Raw genomic sequence first — 17900 nt, forward strand, 5'->3', positions numbered from 1 at the left:
TTCATTTTTCTAATAGGGAAAAAATGCTTAGACACGGAAGCCGTTCAAGGACTACAAAATGACGCACGACTGGCGTTTCAGCGTGGCTGCCATTTTGGAGTCGGCAGCCATGCGGCCCTCAGTGCATTAATTTACACTGAGGAAGGAATCCACAACTCTACCGTTTAACCCGTTTTACACACGTTTTTTTTTTTTTTTTTTACAAATAGCAGAGATGTAGTAATGATTCAGGACGCTTTTACACATTACAAATATGTACTTTCATGCTGAAATACTTTATATTATGCTTTTTATTAAAGACAGACATATGGTATGGCATGGCATACTAAGTGTAAATAATAAATTAATTAATTTAAAATTTATATGTGCGTGTATATATATATATATATATATATATATATATATATATATATATATATATATATATATATATATATATATATATTCTTGAATGTAATCTACAATTCTGTGCATTATTTGAGGTCTGAAAACTGCATATACATAATACAAAGTATTTCAGCATGAAAGCACGTGTTTCCGCATTCACTGCACCCAGCTCTCAAAAATGTCAAAGTGTGTGTGTGTGAGAGAGAGTGTGTAAAATTGGTGTGAGTGTAAAATATATGATTGTATAATAGATGAAAATATGTGAAATAGGTGTAAATATGTATTTAATAGGTGTGGTTGTGTCTTAAAGTCTGTAGTTATATCCAGTCTGTGGTACAGATAGATTAGTGCAGGACCCAGGCTGTAGGGGTCAGTGCGCTCCTCGTGCAGGAGAAAGACCCGAGTAAGCGGAAGTTCGTCAGCTGATTCGCAACCTGGAGTGTGGCGAGCTTTCGGTTTTTGCATCCCGTGGAGAGAAAGAACAGAGAAAATGTGAGTAAATACTTATTTATTTAAATAAAGCGAACTAATATTTACTGGTCTTCCCATTGTGTGTAAATCAGTGGTTAAAATGTATCAGAGAGAACAGGTTTAGTGAGCTGCTGAGCTTTTTCTACGCGCCAGTTTTGGAGCTTTAGCTAACAGGCTAATGGAGCTGCTGCTGTGGGTTTGATTCAAAGCGAAGAAGTTCTTATATTATATTATAATATAAAATGCAGTGCGGAAATCGTAGTTCCGTGTAGATTTAGCCGAACTACTAACTTTTTGTGTTCCATCTGAAATGGTGCTGTTAGCTAGTTTTATGCTGGACCTGAACTTTAGAGCTGCACCCAACATATTGCTTCATTGTTTATGGAGAAAAAACTATATTCAAATATAGTTCAAATATACAGTGGATTAAACTAAGCCATTATATAATGTAAAGCTCTGGAAACTAATAAAAGACCATTTCAGTTTATGAATAAGTATCACTGATTTGGCTATTTATAGGTATATGTTTGAGTAAAATGAACATTGTTGTTTTAACTACGGACAACATTTCTGCCAAATTCCGAATATAAATATTGTCATTTAGAGCATTTATTTGCAGAAAAAGAGATGACTGAAATGCAGGTATTTTAGACCTCAAATTATGCAATAAAAACAAGTTAATGTGCATAAGGTTTTAGGGGTTCAGAAATCAATATTTGGTGGAATAACCCTGTTTTTTCTTATCGTAGTTTTCATGCATCTTGGCATGTTCCTTTCCACCAGTCTTGCACACTGCTTTTGGATAACGTTCGATTAATTGTTTTAATGTGAATAAAATAATTGTCAGTCTCAGATTTGTATTAATAGTTATTAGTAGTTGTATTAATCAGCAGTATTCTGTGACCTAACTTAAATCATGGAACAAATAATGATTAACGCTAACTACATTGTTTTTAATTATGGCACTTATTGGCAAGGGGACAAAAATAATGGTGTAGTGTGATATACACCTGGCACACTAGATTTTTTTTAGTGTATTATAATATCTCAGGATAGTTTTGATGCGTTTTAATGTAGACTGTTGTAATTGAGTTTAGCTCCATGTTCTACCTTCAACAGCTTGAAAAGAGGAAACGTGCAGTGTGTGTGAGAGAGAGCGAGACAGGGAGAGAAAAAGAGAGAGAGAGAGAGAAAGCATAAATAAAAGAATAAAAAGTAATCTACCTTCTGAACTCAACAGGACGCGTTGCTGTTATATCACTGAATAAAACTGCTAATGTGTGACCAGGTTCTCTGTTTTGTCACGTGTTTCATTTACGTTTGAAAAAATAAAATAATGCGTTAGTTTCCAGATTAACTGCATGCTAAGATGAACTTTTAAACCAAGAGTTACATAAGGTCACCCAAAAGCATTATCAAAACTGTTTTCAGAGCATGCTAAAATGTTATTTAAAATCAGGGATATTGATATCTGAACATACTGAAATTTTAGTATTGTTGTTTCTAAATTAACTTAAACTTTTCCCTTGTCAGTAGTTCATAGAATAAAACAACAGTGTTAATTTTATTCAAACATGTAACAAAAATAGTAAAATCAGATGAAACTGATCCTTTTGAGTGTTCTTTTATTTAATTGTGGTAAGGCAAAAGTTGTTTAGTTCGCTACAATAAGAATATTGTTTTTTTCCCTCCATAAACAATGTGGCAGTTTTATTGTGTGCCACTGCCACTCTAAAGATCAAGTCTATCATAAAACTAGCTAACAGTATTTAGCTGTTACCATTTCAGGAGAACAGAAAAGTTATAAGAATATCACTTGGGCTTTTGAGACAATTTTTCTTACATATCTCACAATGCCAGCTAAGTTTTAGTGTAACAGTCTGATAAAGTAATTAAACGAATAAATTAAAATTAAAACTAAATATGCACTCCATGTTGTCCCATTTTTTAAGAAACTAGTTTTGAGAAATGTTGGGTAGGTTTAACATTGTTTCACAGTGTGTCACAACTGATACATTTAGGTAATCTTTACTCCAATCTGAAGGGAGCTGTCTAGGTAGTCATTACCTTCAAAGGCAGCTCCTTCGTTCGGCAGCATTTTCTTATAAGGGATCTTATAAGGCAGCGCGTTCGGGACACGCTCTGGAGTCAGCATACGCTATCACGTCTAGCGCGCTGTTCTCCTGAGCTGTTTACAAATAACTAAAGTTAACGATCACTTACCTCGGGAAAATTCTCAATTCAGCGACAGCTATTTCTCCTTTACTCATCCAAATATTACAGATAAACTTAAATATTCATGATTTACTTTAACTATACACTTTTCCTCACTTCATACTCAGAGTATGGTCAGTTTTATTTATGTATTTAATTTATTTTTTATTAGATGCTTTGTAATGCATGAGTAATGAAACCATAATATAATAACGATTTTGTATAAGCCATCAGAGCTAAATTGTCAAACTAAGCTACGTTTCATACAATTGTACATTCATACACAGCCAGCTAATTTATTTTTACCTTTTAGTTGCATAAAACAAACATAACATGATTCATAAACTTTAAATTTTAAAATTTACCCATACCCACTAGTTGAGATGTGATATTACAATAAGCATAGTGACAATAAAACACAACAAGCAAAAACAATAATGTAAAGAGAGAAAACTTTATTAAATTCAAAGAAAAAAACTATTCATAATGGGAGCTAACGCTGCCTCCAGCCGGTCTGACCAGAGTTCACCTTCCACGGCCCGCGTTCAGCCCTGTGGACAAAATAATCTGAATTAGTAACAGCGGTTTATGGAGAACACGCTCATAATTCCACTATTTACACATGAAATCACTGAATTACAGGTAAATCTAGTTATTCCCTCTAACAATTAAACTATTTACACATTAAATAACTGAGTTACAGGTAAATCTAGTTATTCCCTTTAACAATTAAACTATTTACACATTAAATCACTGTGTTACAGGTTATTCTACAATTATTCCCTCTAACAATTAAACTATTTACACATTAAATCACTCAGTTATACGTAACAGTGACTTAAAACAGTTAAAGGTTTTATACTGTATGGCCAGGTTATCTTTGTTTCCTAGCGGGGGTTTCCTTAGCGCTCCAGCCGCGTTTGGTACTCTGTAACTCGGCTAGATACGTGTTAGCTTACCCGGTAAATTAGCGCGATAAGCTAACGGTAGCATCACCCGGTCAGATCTTACATTAAATAAAGTACAGGCGAAAACATCACTGGAAAACAACTTAAAACAGTCTAAAATGTGCTAGTCTGATAAACACACGCAGCAGTGATTGGAAATACATGAGCAAATTACTTACGTTTGTACGAGGGAGGAAACTCCCTCGCAGTGCAGGCTCCGTCCGCCATGTTTTTAAATTTGAGCGCTGGAACTCTGAGCTGGTGAAATGCATCATGGGATTGCCTTCGCCGTGAAGGATGCGTCTCACTTTGGCTGTGTCTCAATTCAGGGGCTGCATCCTTCGAAGGACACGGTCTACGAAGGTGTGTCCTTTGAAGGTTGGGTAGGCCGCAGCGGCTCTACTGAAATGCAGACCCCAGCTTTTCCCTTCCAAAACGTGCCACCGGAAGTGTGCTGCTGAGGGATGAGAGGACCATTTGAGCGAAGCTATCCATTCACTTCGGGGTGTCTTTGAACCAATAATAAAAGTATTTCCAAGCCGTTTTCGATTATGACACAGATCATGTTCTTTTTTACAAAGAACGGATTTTCTGCCATTTGATCCATAAGATTAATAATCTGTAGCTTTAGAAAATAACATTTTTATAGAACTATGCTAACGATGACGTAAAAAAAACGCGACCCAAAATACCGCGCTGTAATGTTTGGAGAAGTTGCTCCTCTTAATTTAAAAGTACAGAGCTGATTGAATTAGAACAGGGTCAAAGTAACCTTTTATTATGCAAATATAATACTGCTACTAACAGTGATAATACATTGTTGAAAGTAAGATAGCAGTAAATAGAAGTAAGATAGACTATGAGAATTATAATGTATAGATATAACTATAATTTATATTACACATTTATTATTATCATTACAGAGTTTCTAAATGCTTGTTATATAGACAAACTATGAATATTCCTCAGTAAATCCGTGGACTAATATTGGGTATCAGTAATTCTAGTCTATATCTGCTGTTCATTCAATAAAAGCCCCATTCTGGGACGGAATGGAGCTTTTCTCACTGTGGACTGAATAGGTCTGTGCAGCTCCTATTAACAGTACGGTTGTTTGCACGGCACGCGAAAGATTTGCGTCATGCTGGCGCCTGCGCAATCTCTCACTTTCCCGGTTAACGCCCCACGAGAAGCCGATCAGGAAGTGACACGATTGGCCTCACCTAGCTCCGTTGAAATCAGCGGGATGGCTTGGTCCAGTTAATATATACTGTCAATGCTGAAATGGGACAGTCTATCCTACGCATACCTGTCAAGTCTCCCGTTTTGGCCGGGAAACTACCGTATTTAACTCCTCTTTCCCGCCGTCCTCCCGTATTAGTATTTTCCCGTATATTTCCTGTATTATATTAAAATAAAAAAATATATATTATTAAGGAGACAGGGCACTGACCGCTCTGTTTCTCTTAACCAGTCGTGGAGCCGGTTCAATGAGAAAGTCCCGCCTTTTAGGAGAAACAGCCAATCAGCTTGCAAAGGAGGGTCAGTGTGGGGAAGCCCCCCGTCGCTGTGAGTTCAGGCAGCTAGTTGAAGCAGCTGATGTTAAAACATATATGGATATACAGCGATTTTTCTAAAAGAAAGGTAACGGTAGGCTAATCATGTAAACTGTGATGAGATTTTTCTGATAGCTGTTTAAGAATACTCGTCTCCGAGATAAAACACACAGATTAAACCTTTTAAAATAAAAAAAATTACAGCTTGTGACTCAGTTTAACTAGAAATGTGGAGAGGACCGAAATTAACTGAACTAATCAGGGGTGGAGTGATCAAAAGAAAGAAGTATTAATTAAAAATTATTGTGTTGGCCCCTTAGGACTAATTTCTACTGATGGAACATATCTGGTCCATGTCCTTTTAGTAAAAGCTCATGATACTATGTTTAGGTCACCAACAGTCATTTTGCAAAATTTGTGCAACCTTTGTTCAATTTTAAATCCATTAAATAAATAAAAAATATATCATATAAAAGAGTGCATTTATTACAAAAAAGTTTTTGAAATTTTTTTAAAAAGAAAAGGATTTTTTATTTGGCTGTATTAAAAGAATGACATATGTAGGAATGTCCACAACATTTCAGATTCTCATAATCTACTTGTAGTGTGTAAGTGGTTCACTTTTGGTTATTTTAGATTTTTTGTAAACCTGTCTTAAAATGTAAGGGATACTGAACCTTCGTTGGGCTGGTGGGACGGCTTTAAGCGTACAGAGGAAAATATCCCTTATTTTTAAATCTAAAACTTGACAGGTATGATCCTACGGAGTATTTCCTGTTTCCTGTTTGAGATTCAAACCGCCACAACCAAGTCAGAGCTGAGAAATGAGCCAGAGATTTTGATCTAGTTTTACTTCAGACCTCAAAATACCAAATTTATTAAGTCCAGGTTAATTAACTGTGCAGTTACTTAAATGTTTTAAATGTGAATGGGTGGAACTGAACATAAACAAATAAAATGGCGTTTGCAATGAAGTTGGAAAAAAGAGAATACATTAGAATAAAGTGTTATTTAGTATATGAACTAAACAATACTCATAAATAAACTAAATAACACATTAAGACATACACACACACATATATATATATATATATATATATATATATATATATATATATATATTATTTAGTTTATGTAAATAAATATGTATTTATATATCTTTAAACTAAAAACATAACAACATAAACATGATACTACATATATAAACTAAATAATACTTATACATATATATAAACTAAATAATATAAATGATATAATATATTAATAATATTTATAATATCTATAAGTGTTTATATATCTATAAACTACATAATACAGCCGACTCCTCTGCTGACTCCGCCCTTTTCGCGCTGAAATAAGCCGGCACGCAATGAATCTTGGGATACTGTAGGCTGTGAAGGATACACCCGGTGCATCCTTCGTTTCCGAGGAAAAGAAGGCTGCATTCGTCGACCGCATTTGAAGGAGTCTTTGAAATGGGACAGCCTAGTCGCACCGCGGTGATGTAATCAGTCTTCAAATGAGTCCTTCGAAGGATGCAGCCTCTGAATTGAGACACAGCCGCTGCCTTCAGAATCGGGACAGAAATGGGACAGTCCTTTTCTCGGGAGCGTGCCTATGCTGCCTGTAAATGCTGCCTAGTTGGGCAGCTCCCTTCAGATTAGACTGCAGCTGAGTGCAAATCATTACCTCACATTTATGGAGTAGATTCTATAGGTTGTTTTTACAGTGTAGATCCACCTGTTATTCACTCTAATGAAAAACACAAACACAAAACGTATTTTCAGAGATAATTTATTTCTTGCTACGTTGAGTGGTATTTGGACAAAGTGGGCATTAAACTCCCAGCGTGATGTTATTGGCATTTTTCTCTGTTATAGAGTGTTGTATACAGCAACATATAATAGAAAATGAGAAAGTTTAAAAATGCATATCCTACATCCTTTTTGTTACAGTCTTGCTGTATCAGTGTCAAATGTTGCGATTGTATTCTTGCTTTTTGACTATTTTTGCAAGTAACATTGGTTCAGAAGTGAGTAGACTTAGCAGTTCACAGTGTGGCATTTAAGTTTTTTCCTTTCTGTAATGAAAGTTAATACAAACAGTTGAAATCATAGTATTAGTTTTTTTGATTATTAACCATTTAGCTTTCTTTGGCTGGAGGGAAAATGCCTTGTTTGCTGTTAATCTGTTGCATAATTCCATGTGCTTCTTTTTAGCTCATTGCTGTTTCTGAATCAGCTTTCAATTAAAGGCAATCCAATTGTATGCAGGATTTCTTTATCAAATGAAGGACATGTTCCCTCTTCTCTTGCCACGGTCCTGCCCAGCTGAGATACCCATTGTTGATTGCTTCTCTTGTAGTTCTCTGGCCTTTGTAAATGCTATGGTTTTCCTTTCCTCACTGTGATATGCAGTGCTTTCGTTCTTTCTTGATCATTTAAAGGATATGTATAGTTCTAATTCTTAACATTTTTCTTCCAAGCTCTATTACGCATTCCTAATAAGTAATCCCTATTATCTTTCCACTAGATCTTCATACCATTGGGCATGTTACAGTTGGGCAATGTATTATGTTGTCGGTTGTTTTTTGTAGAGTTCACTGAAGTTCTTTTCTTGTGGCACTGCTAAACAATTAAAAGCATTCTAGAAATCAAATCAATACTTCATTGTCTTTCTGCAGACCTGTTTCATACTATCATAGAAGAGGATCTTATCTTTGGCACTTGGAATTTCTTCTACGGACTGTGCTTCTTTGAACCATTTATCATCTTATTCATTCTTTACTTTTTGTCATCTGTCTGAAGCTCAACAGTTCTTAAGCCATGTCCCAAAGGCTGACGCCTGATGGTGGTCAGAAAGGCTTTGCTGTTGGCCGTGGGCTCTTGGCTGCTGCAGAAACTTTAAATTATAACATGGGTGAATCTAATCCCGATCCCTACAGCTCCACTTCCCAACACATTGGTGGAATGGTGGGCTTGGGAGGAGGGGACAGACAGGACCATGGCTCTCAGCTCCCTAGCAGAGTGGGAAGCCACCTTAGCAATACAATGAAACTGTTTGCCAGTCTTGGTCTCTCACCTGCCGACTTGGATGCGTTGGCACAGATTCCAGAGGAAAACATCAGTGTGGAGACACTCCCCCATCTCATCATGCAGCTTAAAAATCGGAAAAATCTATCTGGTGACCTGCCGTCACTATTCTCAGAAACTTCCTATAGAGAAGGCCGTGATGACTGGGGGGACATGCAGGGAGGACGTCTGGACCGATCCTCTGCCCACAGTCAGAGCCGTACTTCCCAGGGCAGTTTTGGATATAGTTCCATGCAAGATGTCTCTGCTCATGGGTATGATATGCTTGAATATGGAAACAGCAGCAGAGACCGGCAGCATTCTGATCTTTCCTCTGACCGCTATTATGGCCTAAGCTCGTCTTCAACATCTGATGATCGGTTTATGCAGCGAAGGATGGGAGCTCCTTCTCAGGGCAAAATCCAGGATTTCTTGGGAGTCATGCCACAAATGTTTCCTCATGTGTGTGCCCTTTGTGACTTTGATGTGCATTCCACCATGGTGAGTAATTCAGTATGCTTGTTTCTTAAACATATACACTTTCTTCCATAAACATGTCAAACTAATGGAAAATAATATTTATGTGGAAAGGTTTGTCATGAGCTTTTTGGTGTTCATCCAAAGTGTGTTAAAAGATTAATCCACTTATTTAGGCAGTTTAAAAAATCTTTAAAAAACTTTACTTTTTAAAACTGCTTATACCAGTTCCATGATAAATAGATCAAATTTACTACGTTCAGTACGATGTCATTTTAAAGATGGGAGATGATATCCAGAAGTATGATCTGTTTCAGTTAAAGAAACATTATTGTTACTTTTTGGTGTTTCTTTACAGGAATGGAATCAACACACAACTGGAATGCGGCATGCGGAAAACAGGAGAGTCCTCCTGCAGTTGTATGTACACCTAAAAGTTTGTTTAGTTTTAATTGTGTTAGTAATAGCTGTAACGTTCATACTATAATTTAATTAGTGATTTTAATTAGTTAATTATGAGCAAAATAAGTGGCATTATTTTTCAAGCTAACTGTTGATAGCAGGCTTCTTATTACTGTTTGATTTCCATTTGTGATAGATATTTAAAAGTAATTCAAAATTCTTATCTGCTTTTTTCATAGATATCCAGATTGGGATCCGCAAATGCCATCTGGACGAATGTATGTATTTCGATTGTAATTAATGCAATGTTCAATAATGGTTTAGGCCCAAAGATAATATGTCTATTTGTTTGCAACTTTCTTTATTTCGATTCAGGTCAGAGTCCTTCTCTTTTGAATCCAGGGGACGATCTGACGGGTTGCTTGCGGAGTATCCATCTGGTGGTGTAAGGCAAAGAACAGGAATGAGTTCAAACTGGGGTAATTTTTTTTCTGTGATTGACCTTTAAATACCATTTATGTGCAGTGATTTGAAAAATACCTCTCAAACATTTTTTACCTTTTTTTTTTTTTACTTTTTACAAAAACAGAAAGCTGTACCTTACAAACAACATGAAGAAGCAAGTAATTGTTAAGAATTATAAATGGTTTTAAATTTAAACAAATAAAAATCTGAAAAAGTGTGATCTGCCAAAGTACTTAGCCCTCCTGTATCAATACTTAGTAGAGCAACCTTTCAATGCAATTACAGCAGCAAGTCTTTTGGGGTTTCTACCAGCTTTGCTCATCCAGAGACTGAGTCCATTGTATTTTGCAAAATAGCTCAAGCTCAGGCAGGTTGGATGGGGAGTGTCTGTGAATAGGTAATTTCATGTCTTGCCAGCTTCTGTTTACAGAGCTAGTTACCGTTAGCTTTCCTTATTTAACTATAGGTTTAAATCGTATCTCTGGATGACTCCACGTTTTACCGATAGTAAGGGAGTACAGGTAGCCCAACTCGACCGAACAATGGTCGAAGCAGGCACCGTGTGTGTCAGATATTATGATATAAAGCGCACTCTGGGGCTTCGACATGGTGAAACCGCCAAAGCACAATTGTGATGTAAAAGTTTCTCTGCCGTGGGGAGAGAGAGCGCTGGGCTCGGCGGAGGGAGAGAGAGCGCTCTGGGCTCGGCTCCCATCGTTGATAACGTTTCTTGGCCGTGGGGCCGCTCAAGTGACTTTCTCACTATTGTCCTATGGACCAATTCTCCCAATTGAGCTGCGGATTTCTGCAGCTCCAGAGTGACCATAGGCCTCATGCTTCTCTGACCAGTGTTCTCCTTGCTCGATCTCTCAGTTAAGATGGATGGCCCTGTCTTGGTAGGTTTGCAGTTGTGGAATACTTTTTTTTTTTTTTTTCCATTTTTGGATGATTGATTGAACAATGCTCTTTGGATGCTCAAAACTTGGGATATGTTTTTATAACCTCACTTTGGTGATTTACTTGGTCTTTATAATGCTATTTATCCAGTAGTGTTCTCTAACAAACCACCTTCGCAGAACATGTATTTATTTTTTATTTATTTATTTTACTGAGACTAAATTACACAGCTGGACTCTATTAACTAATTAAGTGAGTTCTGAAGGCAATAGTTTGCACTGTATTTTATTGAGAGGGTTCAGTGTAAAAAGGGCTGAATACCTTTTGCTTTTCTCACTTTTCAGGTTTGTATACGTTTGCAGGACACTGTATTTGTAACCTGTATATCTATCTGCAATTACAGATTTGCAGATTAATAATTTCTTTTTCTTTTCTTTTTTTTTCAATGAAGAATCCAATTCCAGTATGGGTATGGCAGGCAAAACCCAGTCCTATTCTATGACCCCAAAGGTAATAAAATCCTTCAAAACGTAGATCCGCTAACACCTCTATTTCTATTTTCAGGGATAAATTAATTCTAGGTATTGTAAATATAACTTGTATTACAAACATTGTTGACTGTTGAGTTTTTTTTTTTACATTTCTTTTAGGTAAGAAGCAGGGTGGTAGTGGTAAAGTATGATCAGAAGCCAGTGTTATCCAACCTGTTTGCTTTGACCCGTCAATTCGGTACCATCCGACAACACCTGGTACTCAAGAACAAGGTAATATTCTGTATCTGTGAACTGTTGCATAAGAAAAGCTCTTCACTGTATTTTGACAGATATGGTGTGTTTACATTTTTTTTTATTTGTAGGCTTTTCTGGAGCTTCAGACCCACGAGGAGGCTCTGGCAATGTCTGATTATTATCATAAGAAGCCTGCTATTTTACATGGGAAACAAGTACATGTCTACATATCCAAGGAACTGTTGGTAATTGAGGTAAGACAACATTAAGTAAAAAAAAAAAAAAAAAAAGGGTAGAAATACACTTTGTGGTATTAAGACACACATTTTAATCATTTAATTAATGTTTTGTTCAGTCCCATTTTTTTTGTTTATATTAATATTATTTGATTATTTATTAATTGTTGATTAAATGGTGTTATGCTTTGTAGAAAGATGACCGAGCAGACAGAGACCGAGACAATAAAAATGTGAAGACAGGGAACAGTCCTGTGGTGTTCTTTTCCAATTTGCCAAGAGAGAGAGAGAAGAAAATGGAGTTACTCACAATAGCTGGTCGATTTGGCACTGTTGAAAAACATCTTTTCTTGAATGACGAGGTAAACTGCTGTTCTCCAACATACTGTTTGTTTTGTATCTTGTGTAGTCTTATTTTTTTGTGTGTTGTAATGTGCATATTTGTAATTTCTAATGTTTTTTTTACTGCACATATATGTTACAGGCATTTGTACAGATGAGCAGTGCAGGAGATGCAGATATGTTGGTGAAGTACTTTAGGATTAATCCATTGACTATTGACCGTAGATCCATTCGTTTGAATATCTGCACCAAGTACAAGGATTTAAAGTGAGTATTACTTCAGTGATCTATTGTTGAACTTTGCTTGAAAGAAAAAAAAAAGAACAGACTACATCTGAGCTTTGTTTTAGAGTTCCATCTGAGAATGAAGGCCAAGGAAAAAAAGGCAGAGATGAGGGAAGCCGGAAGAGCAGTAGCAAAGCAAGTCACAAAACCTCGTCCAGCTCTCCGAAGACCACAAGATCCAAATCTAAGGATCGCTCATCTGAAAAGGCAGGAGAGACAGAGTCTGAGAAAGAACACAAGGATGTAATTGCAGAGGGGTCTGGTAATGAAGACGAAGGCGTTGTGGAGGGTCATGATGAAAATGAAGGCCCAGCTGCGGAGAAGTCTCAGTCGAAAGAAGCAGCTGAAGATCAAACAAAAGCAGAAGCCTCACTGAACTATGAGGATTCAGTGATGGAGCCAGCAGTTGATGATGACACACCCAATGCTGAGAGCACAGAGATGCCCGAAGAGGCAGAAGCTCAGCCAGAGGAGCCAGCTGAAACCGAAGCAGATCAAAACCCCACAGAGGAGCACAAAGACACAGATGACCAGGATGATGTGGAGCAGGCTGAGGCTGATCATGAGAATGCTCCAGAGAATTTGAGTGAACTGGTAAGAGAACTTAAAAATAGAGTTGTACAGTTGTACAGTGAATCAGTGTCAGCCTGTGGGTATGCTAGAGAAATGGACAAAATAGAGATAATCAGTTTAGAGAAATCATAAATAATGTTTGATCATTTGTTTTAAATGTTCTTGTGATCTCTCAATATGTCTTTTATTAGGAAGGACTTGAAGAATCTGACTTTCCTGATAATATGGATGAGTTTGTGACTCTGGATGAGCTAGCAGAGGAGGAAGATGCTGAAATGCACGAGTCTAAATCCAGGGATAAAAGCTCTTCAGGTACTACCTTTTAATGTACTTGTCTGCTGTAATATCAACCAAAAGATAGCTTATCTTTGTTACCTATTAATAATGTGTATGACTAATGAAATTTGCTATTTATTTTAGGGAGATCAAAGCGAAGTGGAGTAAGTATTCACTTTTCTTTTAAATGGCATGTACTTCCTCCATAGTTGACTGTATTAGGGTTTATTAGCATATGGGGTTTGCACATTGTTTAATTACTTTGTAATCCTTTACTGTAAAGTTTTATTCATTGATTTATTAACTGTTTGTTGCACCAACCATACTGATTGTTCCCAGCATAGTAGATGTTAACGCTGATAAAAAAATCTAATTTATATAATCTAATTTATATAAATCTATAAATGATTTAGTTCAGAACAGTCTGCTGACGAAAAAACATCCAGACAGCAGTTGTCCTGCAAACTGAATGGTACAACTGTTGCAAACAGGACAAAAAGCTTTGTTATACACTCTAACTGTGCACTATTAGTGCAGTGTGTTTAAAAATGTCTTGTTTCTGTATCTGATTAACTTTTAACGATGAAATACTACACTACTACTTTTTTCCCCCAAATGTATTAATTTTTTTTCTCTGGAGTTTTTCCTTGAATTAGTATAATACATTTCTTTATTTACAGGGACTAAGAGTTGTCAACGTGGTTGGATTTAGGCGTGGATATAATTATCTTGATGAAATTCTGTCTTTGGCCAAGCCCTTTGGAACAGTAGTGAGACATCTGGTCCTGAATGTGAGGCCTGAGGTATGTTGGCTACAAATACATGATAACAAAATAATACTGATACAAATGATCATAATGATACAAAAACTTTAACCCATATTTAAGAAATGGAAGGAATATGGCATCCATAAATCTACCTAAAGCAGAGATCTGCTTAAAGAGACTGTACAAGAAACAAGCTAGTGAGGGAGGCCACCTATACCTACTCTGAAGAAGTTAAAAGCTTCAGTGGCTGGGATGGTAGAGAAAATGTGAGTTTTACAAGAGGGTGCAAATGAGAACTCAATCTTGACTACAGTTTATTCAGTGGCATTTGTTTCCCTCTAAGGCATGGTGGTGATAACATCACCTTTACTCCTTCAGTGTAGTCAAAGGTGTCTTGGTGGCTTCCCTTTACTGGTCTCCTAGTAAACACTCAGGTTTGACATGATCTGCTCTAATTAGATTTATGCAAATGACCTATTTCATTCTTAACAATGGATTTAACTGTATTTCAGGGGATGTGCAGTGTCCTTGTTTTCTCCTCCCTTACAGAACATTTAACAGTTTTGTGTTTTGTTTAAGGCTTTTGTGGAACTTGCTAGTGAAGAAGAAGCCAGAGCAATGGTTCGTTTCTACAATGGAAATGTCACACCAACTGTGTGCGGAAAAGAAGTAAAGATCTTTCATTCTCATGTCTATGCCACCATCCAGGTAAGCAGAATTGAGAAAAAATATTCTTTTAAGTTTTGTTTAATTTCAGTAATAGCTGTTTAATATGTTGCTGTTCAATTATTGATTTCTACGTTCACAGTATGGCAGAGTAGTTTATATTGGACGTCTTCCACCTTTTAAATCTGATGCATCCCTACTGAAAATCGCAGAGCCATTTGGAAAAATCAGATGTTACTATATAAATAAGGTTCGAAATGAGGTAAATTGCTCTTTCTAAATGTCGTTTATTTATATATCCATTTTTCTCTTGCTCTGTCTAAAGTGGGTTCATGCTTGCCTTTGTGTTTGATTCCAGTGTTTTATTGAGATGGAGAGGGCTGAGGATGCGGAGAGATTAGTCGAAACTGCTAAAACAAGTACAATAAAGTTTGAAGGCAAAAAGCTGGTTGTCTATTTGAGCAGGAAATACAAACATCTCGAAAAAGGGTTGGTGCTCTTATTGTTATTTGTTCTGTTTAAAACCTGAAGTTGTTTTAATTCTCATTGTCCTGTTGGTGAGCTAGTGTACTGGTAAAATTCTATAGATTTATTTATAGCAGCAAATACCCTCAGAAACAACTTTCCATCTATCAACCAACATTTTAATTAATAATCATTTGATTTCAGGTTATAATGTCCATGTTTTTGCAGTTGGTTATTTGTTGAAAAGAACTGTAATTTTTCATTTTAATATTTCTATTTTGTCTTGGAAAATCTCAATACTATGTTGCATAAAGAAGACAGATCTAAGTAACAACAAACCATTGTCAAAACTATTTAAACTTTTAAAATGGCCAACTCTCCCCTACGTTGCTACCATGCTGCCTTTAAAATAAATTAACTGTTAATTTCTTTATTTAGTTTTGTTCATTTTTTTTTAGTTTTAATTAAATTTCTTAATTTAAAATAATTTTAATCTCTGCATTGTAAGTGCTTGACAGCATTGATAGTAAGAATCACCATTGATCAATTTTTGGAGGAAAATAAATATAGGTACATTTTAATGTATTGATTCACTTTCCAACTGTGCAGACTGAGACCTCCAGCTCCAGAACCAGAAGAAAAACGACCACCCAAAAGGGAGCGTTCTGAAGAATTGTCAGAAGCCCAGGTCAGCTCCCCGGTCAAAACTAAGACCAGTAAAAAAGAAGAACCACCAACCAAAAAGGTCAAAGAGGAAACATCCTGCACAGAAGACACTCAGGATGGACCAGCAGAAAAGCAAGCTGAGACTAGTGAGAGTGAAGCTGAAATGAAGATTCAGAAAACAGAGGAAAATAGCAGCGATGCAGGCGAAGCTTACAATTTCAAGACCACACCGGTTAGTTAATTTCATTTGTAGGGTGAAAGACTTGTTTGTATGATTCTTATTTTCTTTGCATTTAAAAACATACAGTATTGTTTAAAAGTTTATCCTTTTTTATATTTCTCCTGAAATTTGACCATAAACTAAAGCAGATTTTTTTTATGGAGAAATTTGTTGAAAGTGAAGTAATTCTCTGTTGCTTGATATAAAAAAAGTAATAGTGTCTTCCTTTCAGTCTTTTGTGAAAAGTAACAGCTCATTTGTTTTGCTCTGCATTAAACAGACTTGTGAAAATGACAATTCTGCTGCTGCTGCCGCTGCTGCGTTGCCTTGTGTTGTGCCTGAGAAGAGCCAGGAGAATAACGAAGCCCCAACTCTTCCTGCGCAGTCTCAGAAAAAAACTATAACCACCCTAGACACTCTGGGGCCATATGAACCTGATGTCCCAGTGGGTAAGTTAACATTTTAGGGTATTGTGTTTTAGCAAATAAATAAATATTTATTGTTCATATGTATTATCATGAGAGTACATCACATTTGTCACTTTGATTACAGGTGTGGAGTTTGTAAAAATGGGATATTACTGCAGAGTCTGCTTTCTTTTTTACTCAAATGAAGACACAGCTAAGAAGGTCCACTGCAGCAGCCAAGCACACTATGACAAACTTAAGGTGTTGTTGTTGTTGTTTTTTTTAATTAAAGGAAGCTATTTCACCTGTATTTATTTATGATAAAAAGTTTGCTTATACGAAATTGGTGTGAATTTTTCAATATTTTCAGTCGTGGAGTTCATCAAACTCTATAAGATAGCTACAGCTGCAAGTTGGGCTGACATGTACATTAGATTATTCTCAGGCATTAGCATTACATTCATGGTTAAATTTAGTAAGTAGTAAGTAATTCATGTTTAAGTTTTGAAATTTAACTTAGTTGTAGTAGGTTAAATTGCATGTTTTTTCCCCTGTGCACAGCAAGCCTTATTTATTATGTAGTTTTTTTGTATTTTTTGCCAAATGTGTTTTCCTAAAAACAAGCATTAAATTGTTTTGTTTTTCTCCATCTAGAAACACTTGGCAAAGGAGAAGGCCAAAGCACAGAGTGATGAAGAAAAGAACTGAAGATTTGTGAATTGTCATTGGTACTGTATAGTATTCTTCAGTTGTTGTTTAATTGTTCATCCACCAACTAGGCTCATCTTATATTGCTGTGTATTTGGATAATAATCTTAAACCTAATTTTATATATATATATATATATATATATATATATATATATATATATATGTAGATCTTAATAGAATTTCATTTAATTGTACATTTGTTGTTCGCTTTTTTCTCTTGCTACACAAAAAGTATTTCTCACACTGTCTGAGGTTCTTTGGTTTTTACGGATTCATCTCTACATGTAAACTGACAATAAAGCTTAGTTTACAATCATATTTTGTGGTGTAACATCTTGTAATAAAGTGGCAAATTATGATTAATTGGTTATAAATAATTTAAAGTGCCTTTGTATAATGAACTCCAAGAGTATATTTGTTTTGCAAATAAAGATTATGAATGAAGGCAGGAAGAGTAGCTATCCTTATAATTGGAAAAACAAAAAACATATTATTTTATTATCCAAACAAAAATAGGGAAATGGACCAGAAGCTGAACTTGATTTACATTTTTTGCCAGCGTCTTAATAGGATTTGCATTCCTGTAAATACTTTTGGATTTAATTAGACTTGAATAGAATATAAATACAATACGATGAAAGAGAGCATAACATTTTCATTAAATAATAATTT

At 35.9% G+C, this 17900-nt stretch overlaps 1 protein-coding gene and 1 long non-coding RNA gene across 2 annotated transcripts; one reads left to right on the forward strand and one right to left on the reverse strand.

Annotated features, from left to right (window-relative positions):
• The first annotated feature begins 771 nt into the window (after positions 1-771).
• On the forward strand, positions 772-17544 carry matr3l1.2 (matrin 3-like 1.2). Its single transcript, XM_022684056.2, has 21 exons — positions 772-879; positions 8259-9147; positions 9482-9543; positions 9765-9803; positions 9901-10004; positions 11339-11397; positions 11538-11651; positions 11744-11869; positions 12046-12213; positions 12336-12460; positions 12544-13072; positions 13243-13363; positions 13472-13491; positions 14008-14130; positions 14674-14802; positions 14903-15022; positions 15119-15249; positions 15835-16123; positions 16392-16560; positions 16664-16779; positions 17173-17544. The coding sequence occupies exons 2-21, from the start codon at positions 8401-8403 to the stop codon at positions 17224-17226; spliced, it is 3345 nt and encodes a 1114-aa protein (XP_022539777.2). The 5' UTR covers positions 772-879; positions 8259-8400; the 3' UTR covers positions 17227-17544.
• LOC125804834 (uncharacterized) lies at positions 3510-4547 on the reverse strand. Its single transcript, XR_007441023.1, has 2 exons — positions 4199-4547; positions 3510-3623 (listed from the first exon to the last, which is right to left on the reverse strand). It is a non-coding gene; the product is annotated as an uncharacterized LOC125804834 (long non-coding RNA).
• Positions 17545-17900: the final 356 nt, after the last annotated feature.

The sequence above is a fragment of the Astyanax mexicanus genome, chromosome 10 (assembly GCF_023375975.1).
Source record: "Astyanax mexicanus isolate ESR-SI-001 chromosome 10, AstMex3_surface, whole genome shotgun sequence".
NCBI classification, from domain to species: domain Eukaryota; kingdom Metazoa; phylum Chordata; class Actinopteri; order Characiformes; family Acestrorhamphidae; genus Astyanax; species Astyanax mexicanus.